Genomic DNA, 10,082 nt, shown 5'->3' on the forward strand with positions numbered 1-10,082 from the left:
AAAATAGATAAGTTAGTTGCTTCGAAAGGAAAAAAAAAAAGAAGAAAAAAAGCAGAAGCAGAAGCAGGTCGATGATATATTATATGTATCATCCTGACATACATGATATTATATTGTATGTATCATCCTGACCAGAAAATTCCAGTAACAATGGTGTGAACCAAGAAATAACGGTGCCCAACAGGATGATACTTTGTGTGTATTAAATTGCATGTTAGTTGTTAAATTGCATGTTAGTGGTGATGCTAGGAGAGTTGTGACATTGATATATTGAGAGAAACCAAGAAGAAAAACAATGGATTGAGAGATTAGAGATTGATTAGGGTTAGAGTGATTGAGTTGAGTTGAGCTACATATTTATACTAACCTATCTTGGGTGTGAAGTAACCTAAAACATGATAATGGAAACTACTAGATATGGATGTCCACACTTATAGAAACGTGGGACTTTATATATAGGACATATTCTAATACTGACATATTCTAATACTCCCCCTCAAGCTGTAATGCCGCAAACTACAGCTGTAACTTGCAAATTACAGCTTGAATGGCAGAAAGAAAAGATAAGAATACAGCTCCCCCTTTCGCATAGAACTGCCTTTAGGCAAGGGCGCGGGCGCACCTTGAGCAAGAATAAATCGAGCGCATGTGCCCCATGCAACAAAACTAAACAACTAGTGCGAGATACAGAGAGGAGGGTATGGGTGTGCCTTGACGAAGACAATCTTGAGAACACTGATTTCGAAACAAAGAGATTACGAAATCAGAGAGATTACGGAACTTGAATACTGACTTCGAACCATGGAGAATAATGAGACAAGAGATTGCGAAACCTTGAAAAATGCCTTGAACATGACGATGAACAGTACTCGTGAACAGTACCGGTGAACAACACCGGTAAACTGAACAATACCCATGAACAGTTCTGGTGAATAATGTCGGTGAACAGTAAATCCATCCAGAAAAAGATTGAAACTTGACTTGAATTGAATATTGAAAATTGAAAAAAAAATGATTTTTTGATAGATATTTATTTTGAGATATTCCTCTCCTAACGTACCACTAAACTTTGATTTGATTTGTGACATTGATATATTAAGAGTTGTGACATTGATATATTGAGAGAAACCAAGAAGAAGAACAATGGATTGAGATATTAGAGATTGATTAGGGTTAGAGTGATTGAGTTGAGTTGAGTTACATATTTATACTAACCTATCTTGGGTGTGAAGTAACCCAAAACATGATAATGGAAACTACTAGATATGGATGTCCACACTTATAGAAATGTTTGACTTTACATATAGGACATATTATAATACTGACATATTCTAATAGTGTGTATCATCCTAACATACTTCCACTATTGAAAAAAAAGTGGTGCGTGCAAGTCCAGTGGTGCGTCCAACTCTCTTCTTTCAACCCCCATAACAGCAAGGTGCAACTGCTCCAATTCACAAATCCTTGGTTCAGCTGCAACAGATCTTGATGAATTATCAAACCACGCTAAGAAATGACAAAATTGGCGCGACTCATCTCCAAAAAATGGACAACCCCAAAATTTTCTTCCGGAATTTCGTGCGGTGTGAGATACTCTCGGTACAACCGGATAACCACATTTGCAAAAGATTGCAGAATTAACCGAGTGGGAGTGGGAATTGAGAGACATGATCTTGTTTGATTTACTTTTGGTTTTTTTTGTTTGGAATTGAAAGATATGAAAAACCCTACCCTAGAATATGGTATTTATGAAGAAAAAAGTGTGGGAAAAATTAGAGAATTGGAGGGAAAGAATTGGGGAACAGAGGGAAAAATTTATCGAAATATTGGTTAGTGTTTGATGGTTGATATTTGAGGTGGATGTCCATGTGGGCATAAAATAGATTGAGGAGAGATTTAATGGTCTAGTGTACGTGCCGTTCAAATAATTTGACGGCATTCATATCTGGAAACCCTTTTGAAACTTGCTTGCATGTATTCTTGGGCACAAATGAAAATACGTTTCATTTTTGCAAACATTCAGCAAAGTATCTTTCATTTTAGGTCATTACCTCATTTTTGTTCTCGCTGCATTATCAAGAGTCCTACTTACTGGATGTGCATTTTGATAAATATTATGAACAAGAATCGACTTAAACTTGCAACTAAGAGCATCATCAACGCATTGTTAAAATCGATTTCTAATGTGACAATTGACAAAAAATTTGGCAATTTTCATCCCCAACGCGTTGTCAAAACACCGTTTTTATTTTAACAATTGTCAAATCCAAAACCAAATTAGTGAGAAATATAGAAATTAGTCACACGGGACAAGTTGTCTCGTCCAAGAGTGGGACGGGACAAGTTTTGTCGTCCAGCATTTTTTTTCTTTTTTTTTAATAAAAAATTCAAACGGCTCGATTTTGTACCGTTGGAATTAACGGATATTAACGGATATATTTAGTTCCATTGGACTAGGCCTATATATATTGCATAGTTGCTTAACTAATTTTTCACCAATTCACTAATCTTCTTCTTTCTTCTTTTATTCTTCACCAAAATCACAAAATGTATTCACAAAGGTCTAGAGGTAGAGGAAATAGAGCTGGTAGAAATAGTGAAAACCAAAGCCAAGAAAATAGCCAACATACCTATGTTCAAGGTCGTTCAAAAAATTTCACAGCCATAGAAGATGAAATTTTATGCCATAGTTGGATTTTTATTTCAGAAGATGTAGTTGTTGGAACGGGCCAAAATAGACATGTTTTTTTTTGAGGAAATTGTTGATGAAATGAACAAGCGTATGAGCCAACTTGGTCATGTAGGGCAACCACGAACTGGTGGATCAGTTCAAGCGTGTTTTCATATAATCCAACATGCGGTAAGTTTATTTCAAGGTTATTATGATCAACAATTGAGAGTGGATGCTAGTGGTACTAATGCGGATGATACAATGTCACGAGCTCGTACTATTTTTTCAACTGTTCAAAATGAACCATTTAAATTTGAGCATTGTTATTGGATTTTAATTTTAAGTCCAAAATGGAATCACTTCTATCAAGCTAGAAGTGATAGTAGTTTAAAAAAGTAGATAACCACTTCTAGTAGTGATGTTAGTGGTGGCATTAGTGGTGGATCAACCGCTAACAATATTGGAATAGCCAATATTCCGTTAGATGAAGAAAGTCAACCATCGAGAGAAGTGCCTGGATCAGAAAAATGACCAAAGGGAAGAAAGTTTAAGAAAAGAGATGATGATGAAGTTGCGCACCAAATGGCATAAACTCTGGAGGAGGTAAGAGACAATCAACTTACAACTGCAAAATATCTGCAAGAACAAATAGAGCTAAAACGACAAATGTTCCTCTCATTGAAAAAGGAAAAAGAAGATGAAATATTGAGGCTTGAAGCATAGAAAGAACAAGATATCATGATGCTTGATCTAAGCAAGTTTAGCGGTATTCAATTAACATTTTGGGAAGCTAAGCAAGCATCTATCTATTGTAAGTGGGTTGAACAAGAACAAGGTTTCCTGCTGCTCCTTCTATTCCTCATTATCCAACATCTTCTACTCCATACATTCCAACCCCTCCTAGTTCATACATTCCAACCCCTCCTAGTCCATACATTCAAACCCATCCTTCTCAATAGTTTAGGTATTTTTCTTCTTCTGGATCAACAAACAGTGTTAGTCAGTCTCGTGGTAGACGAGCACGCTCTCCCAATCCATTTCTGAGGGATGAAATAAAGAATATGAATATGATGATTTTTAGTTATAACATTTTTAATTTCAAGTATGTGCAAATCTTATTCAACAAATCACAATCTTATTTAAACAAAACAAACTTGATGAAAGTACAGTTAACAAAAAATACATAAAACACACTTAAAAAACACAGTTAACAAACTTAAACAAACTTATTAGTTGTTCTTTTGGTTGTGGCATGCACCATAACGTGCCCAATGATATTCAACCAGATCATTCTTCAATTGTTGGTTAGTAGCTCCACAATGAATACTTAATGTCATGGCTACCATATTTTGAACAAACAGATGGTTATTACTCTACATCTCAACTTCATGCTGCAACCGTTCATCTGAAGGTGGTTTCCACTTTGGAAGTTGTACATTACGTTCATTCTCAGCAATCATGTTGTGAAGTATAATACATGTCTTCATTATACGAAATAGAGCTCCTCTGTCCCACTGATGAGCAGGCCTGCTAACAATTGCAAATCTAGCCTGTAAAACACCAAAACCACGTTCCACATCTTTACGAGCTGCTTCTTGCACTTTTGCAAAGTTAATATCCATAGGAGTAGTAGGAGATGAGATTATTTGAATCAGTGTAGCCCATGGTCGATATATTCCACCAGCAAGGTAGTAGCCCATGTTGTAAGGATTGTTATTAACTTGATAAACACAAGATGGAGTTGTTCCTCTGACTAAATAATCAAATAAATGAGAATTATCTAACACATTAAGATCATTACATGATCCAGCCATTCCAAAGTATACATGCCAAAACCATAGCTCCTGGTCTACAACTGCTTCCAAAATCACAGTTGCTTTTCTAGCATGGCCCAAATGAGTTCCATGCCACGCAGTTGGACAATTTTTCCATACCCAATACATACAATCTAAACTACCCAACATACCTAGCCAACCGCGTTCTTCACCTACTGCAAGCAAGCGTGTTACATCTTCTTCCGTTGGGCTTCTCAGGTATTGTTCTTCAAAATAGTTGACAACTGCATTGCAGAAATGATGAAGTGATTCTTGGGCCGTACTCTCAGCAAGTTTTATCTAGTGACCATTGAATCAGCTGGACAGCCATAGGCAAGCATCTGTATTGCAGCTGTCATCTTAACCAAACCCGAAACCCCAGGCAAACTAAGAGCATCACAAGAAGGCTTAAAATATGGATCAAAATTAGTGACAACTTCCAATATAGGGTTAAAAAGTGGTCTTCTCTTACAAAACTTACCTGCTTTATAATTTGGTCTAGCAGCAAAATAATCAGCCACCAACCGTTCATGCGTACCAACACGATCGTGATTAGTGTATTCTCTACCATCAACATATCTACCCCATATTGGTACAGATAAAGTATTGAAAGCCGGAATCATTGACACCACTACAACTGCATCACTTTGCATTTGTTGAACGATTGCGGCATTTTCATCATCGTCGTCGAAAATCAGTTCACTTACTCTTTCACACCAATTGCTATTATGACTACTAGAACCCATGACAAAATAATTGAAAGTTTATGACTGATGAGAGGAGATTAAGAAATGAAAAAATATATGGATGCTTCACCTATGATTGATCTGATATATAGCGTAGAAAATGGAAGGAAACGATGGGCACGAAAATGGTTTGGCGCCACAGAAATAGAGGGAAATGATGGGCGGAACAACTTTTTCCGTTTATAAAAACTTTTTATCTGGACGAGACAACTTGTGCCATGCGAAATCGAAACAAGAAATTTAGAAATTTTGCATTGGTGCTTGACTCATTTTTAACAATTTTGATCCACTAAAAATGCAGAGGTGTCACAAAAAATTATAGAAACGCATTGATGATGCTCTAATCGACAGATGGCAGAGGCCGTCTATATGCCTTCACCACTTCAAAATAAGAAACTACCATTAGAAAGGTTTTTGTGCTTTGCGGCTGCCAAATTTGACACTCCTACCAAAAGGCCAAAAAAACATTGACGTGGCATCCTTTAGCAGGTTCCCATTGGACTTGCTCTTACGACCTTACTAATATTGTTGTATAGACTCCAGTTTTGTTCATCAATGCGTAGTTGCAGTAGTTTTTGATATCTACAATTTGTACGGAGCGAAAGTATGCTGCACTTGGCATGAAAATTATGCGGAGGAAATTCCTGGCTCCGCCACTATTAGTATATGCCATTAGAATTTGTAGATGTACTCCAACAATGCATTCGTCATCTTCCAAAACTTAATATGCCATTAAAATTAGTGATATATATTGCATCAAAAGATGTTATTGATCAACACTAAAGTAAAGGTTATATTTCGTCTAACCTTACAGGTGTGGGTAATTTAGAGGAGATAGAATGGTTGTATGGTTTGACCAAGTTCGTATGGACGAACTGCATACGTATCAAGTTCTCTCTCTCTGGGGGGGAGGGGGGGACTTGAATCAGGTCAGACGTAGTTCCTCATCCTCTTTATATAGGCAAGGGGTTGTGCCTCCTGCTCTCGCACGTCAGGTCAGATCTAGGTCTTTAGGTCACTCCCGATCCATGATGGCGAGTTATTGTGAAGCGTGCCTGAAGCTCCGGTCTTGAATGTAGTAATAAAGACATATGTTACCAACCATTGAGATGAGTGGGAGTCTGGGAGATTGCTACCATGAGAGGTCGTTCGTGCGTAGCGAGTTACTATGAAGCGAGGTCATGTGAGAAAGACTTCCAGGTCGATTGACTACAGATTAGTTAGATCGATTGCCCTAGTTGAGTCGCTATAAAGCAAGCTATGAGGAGCATTCATGTTTGTGCTGGACACGTGCTTGATATTCATTGAATGTGAATATTACTCCCTCATTACACCCCATCCGGTCGAAAGTCGGGTCGCTTACGTGAGCGTGAAGCGTCTGGCCGAGAGATTTAAGCTTGCACATGGATGGCACATGGTACGTTTGATTTGAAAGGTCACAGATGAGACGCCTCATTTTGCGTGAATACGTGGCATGCTAAGGTTAGATAAAATGATTGTGTTTTATTTTTGAAAAACGAACCAGTGGGTGGCTTGTGATGTACGCCTGGAGAGTTGTGGGGTTCCTTATTTCCTTTCTTGTATATTTCTTTGTTGCTAGCATTCCTTCCATTCGATTTGCTAGTTTTAGTTGTTGCTGAGCTGTTGGTGTGGGTTTATAAAAAAAAGAGAATGTTTGATTCTGATGATACTCGTTCTGAGGAGATTCGAGAAGTTTCACTGAGTGAGGAGATAGAGGATGTTAGTTCTGAATCTGCGGTCGCGGTGGTGAACAGTTTTGGTGCCTCATCCTCTAGTGGTTTGCCTCATAGGGTAGTAGATAAGCGAGCACTGAAAAGCTTTGGTGAATTGAGGCGTGCTTATGATATTCGTGTAAACGATCTGAATATTCACCAATTGGGTGAGGACGTTGCCATTTTTAGTAACGCATTCGTCCCCCGTGATTATGGTGTGGTTATCTGCGAGGGGCAACTGAGAGCGGGGTTGAGATTACCGTTTTCTAGGTTAACATGTGAGTTTTTAAATTTTTGTGAGAAAGTGCCCTACTAGTTCGTTGGGAACACATGGCGTTTGCTTAGGGTATTCGATCTATTGAATGAGAGTGGAGAATACCACATTGGTGTTGTGGATATTGCTGAGCACTTTGTTGTAAAACGATCTAGTGCGAACAATTTTAGCTTACAGACTTTGACTAGAAAGTCTAGCGTTCTGTATGGGGTTAGTAACGAACCCCGGGAGAATAGGTCTTTTTTTATAGTTGGGAATTATTGCACCTCTGGTTTTAGTGTGGAGACTAGGGTTTGTAATTTTATTGGTACGTACTAGGTTGTATGGTAAACCATGCCTTTGTTTTGTATGTTGATAAGTATGTGTTATAACGAACTGACCTTTGACTTTCTTATGTTTGCAGAGGTCGTTATTGTCAGAAAGAAAGGTTGTAGTGTGATAGAGAAGTTTGCTTATCTGACTCGTGCTGAGAAGCGAGAGAGGTTGCCTGAAGTGGCCAGCTACTTTGTTGAAAGAGGAGGATGCGGGATCAGGGCAAAGAGGAGGCAGCAAAAGAAGAGGTCTAGAGGTAAGGACGTCACCAGGTCATCTAGCAGTTCAAGCATGGAGCATGAAGACAGCAGGATAGTGAGTAGGGAGCAGAGGAGGAAGAATGGCAGTGGGTCAGTGCCACCTAGTGGGGGTGCCGGTGGTAGCGGGAAGCGACCTAAAGTAGATAGGTCTGCTACTGGTGGAAGGGGGAAAGGACATGAGAGCTTCCTCGTTGATGCGTAGGACATCTCTTTCGTTCCTTGTGAGCAAAAGAGTTCCCTGAATAGGAAGGCTGACGAGCCTGTTTCTAGGGCTGCAAAGGTCGCTAGAGCGGCTGAGGTCATCCTCGGTAACAGTTCTAGTGCTGCTAGTGGGGAGCGAACTGGTGGGAAGACAACTCGGTCTTCCAAATCTAGGCCCTCGGTTGACTTTAGCGTTCTGGGTCTTAGGGATGCTGGTACTGTTGCTGAGAGGGTGAAGGAGAAAGCCCTAGTGCGAAAGTTAGGAAGGGTCACCTTAATGCTAGTGGGGATGACCTGGAGCGTAACCTTATTTATGTAAACGATCGAACTGGTCAGAAGGTAACTATGAAGAGGTCGGACTGTAGTTATAAGTTTGCACCTGTAGCATCATGCTTGCTGGAAAGGATTACGCTGGATGGTGATCTGAAGGATCTGGATGAGAACCTGCGAGTGTTGGACCAGGCCCACTCCTTGGTAAGTGCCAAACCATGATCTGAAGATGAGGCTTTGTTTGTACGAGCTTTATTTGTGTTCATAACTGTGTTTACTTGGCTACAAATTATAGGTGGGTACCAGAAGATGAAAATTGTTGTTCAGTTTGCTGAAATGGAGAAAGGTGAGCTGGAGAAGCTGAAGGATGAGCTAGCCAGTGTTCGTGAGGTGCAATAGGCTGAACAGAAAGAGTTGAGCGACCTTAAGGGGCAAGTCGTTACCCAATCCTTGCAGAGCACAATCGCAGAACCGGGCAAACAAGCTGGAAGGGAAGATGGCCACAATAAATGACTTCGCTGGTAAGTGTAAAAAGGTGGCAGTAGAGACTAAGGAGGCGTACGATCGTATGGTCATCGAATTAGAAGAGCTGGAGGATATACATGAGCAACTGGGGGTAGAGCATGAACAACTCAAGGATGCGTATGCTCGTGCGGTTGCAGGTGAGAAGGGGGTCTCTTTTACCATAGATGCCAGTGTTATTCTTGATGTGGTACCCGCTGCTACTGCTCCTATTGTTGAATTGCTTGTTGAGACTAAGGTGGGAATGAACTCTGAGATCCCTCCTGTCTTGACCTCGTTCCAAGTCGCCTCCGACTCTTTACTGGATCCGCTTCAAGTTTATGAGTTAATCCATCCTTTGTAAAAATTTTGTTGCTTTAATTGGTCATGGGCCTGATACATTAGAACTGATAACTTGGGGAAACCTGGGTAGTTCGCTTCTATGATGTGTTTTGAGCAAGATTGGACAAATTGATTTCCCATATTATTCTAGGCAGTTCATTTTGTGACGAATGCTTGCTAACCAAGTTGCTTTTCTAGGACGCCCCAGCAACTCGGTTAGTAGATGAACTGGTTTCCTGAGCCTGTTCAGGCAGTTCGTTCTTTTGCCTTTATGAAATGCATGTTCTTTTTTGTTGCTCTTTTCCTTGGTGTCTTGTATGCAGTTGTTGATGTTGTTATACTTGCCTAGCGTTGTAGATTCCAACTAGTCGGGAGCGTCAAGGCTATGTAGCCTTTGAGCTTGATTGAGCGTCATGCTCTTGGAGAGCGTTCTTCGCTCAATCACTTCTAGCGATGTAGGCTTCAACTAGTGGGATGTGCTAAGGCTATATAGCATGTAAGCTTGAGTGAGCGTCTTGCTCGTAGAGAACGTCCTCCACTGGGTCGGTCCTAGCAGTGTAGACCTCAGCTTAGTGAGACGTGTTGAGGCTATGTTGCCTATAAGTGTTCTGCTCGTAGAGAGCGTTCTGGTTAGAGAGGACCTTAGAACGTGTGTGGCATGTGTGAGGATGCGAACCATTTGTGAGCTAGAAATGGTAACCTCCCTATTTTTTCTTGGAATTTGAAAAGGTGGCAGGTTATGCGGGACGTTGGTTAGGGTTTTGATGTATTAATGGTATGTCTTGGAAAGTGAAACTGTTTACCCTCAAAAACTTTTTGTAAGGGGTTTAGGGGTAAAGGTTTGTCACTTCTCTCAAGCTATTTTCCCAAGTTAGGTTCCGACTTCTCTTCCTTTCTTCTAGGGCACTCCAAGTTAGCTTCCGACTTCTCTTCCTTCCTTTTCTTTTCGGATATGTAA

General features: G+C 40.1%; 1 protein-coding gene across 1 annotated transcript; it reads right to left on the minus strand.

The window, feature by feature from the left end:
• Positions 1 to 4,044: 4,044 nt before the first annotated feature.
• LOC147505079 (uncharacterized) lies at positions 4,045 to 4,614 on the minus strand. The gene has a single exon (XM_086605462.1). The coding sequence runs from the start codon at positions 4,612 to 4,614 to the stop codon at positions 4,045 to 4,047; it is 570 nt and encodes a 189-aa protein (XP_086461588.1).
• Between the last annotated feature and the right edge of the window lie 5,468 nt (positions 4,615 to 10,082).

This window comes from Coptis chinensis, chromosome 4 (assembly GCF_015680905.1).
Source record: "Coptis chinensis isolate HL-2020 chromosome 4, ASM1568090v1, whole genome shotgun sequence".
In the NCBI taxonomy this organism is placed as follows: Eukaryota; Viridiplantae; Streptophyta; class Magnoliopsida; order Ranunculales; family Ranunculaceae; genus Coptis; species Coptis chinensis.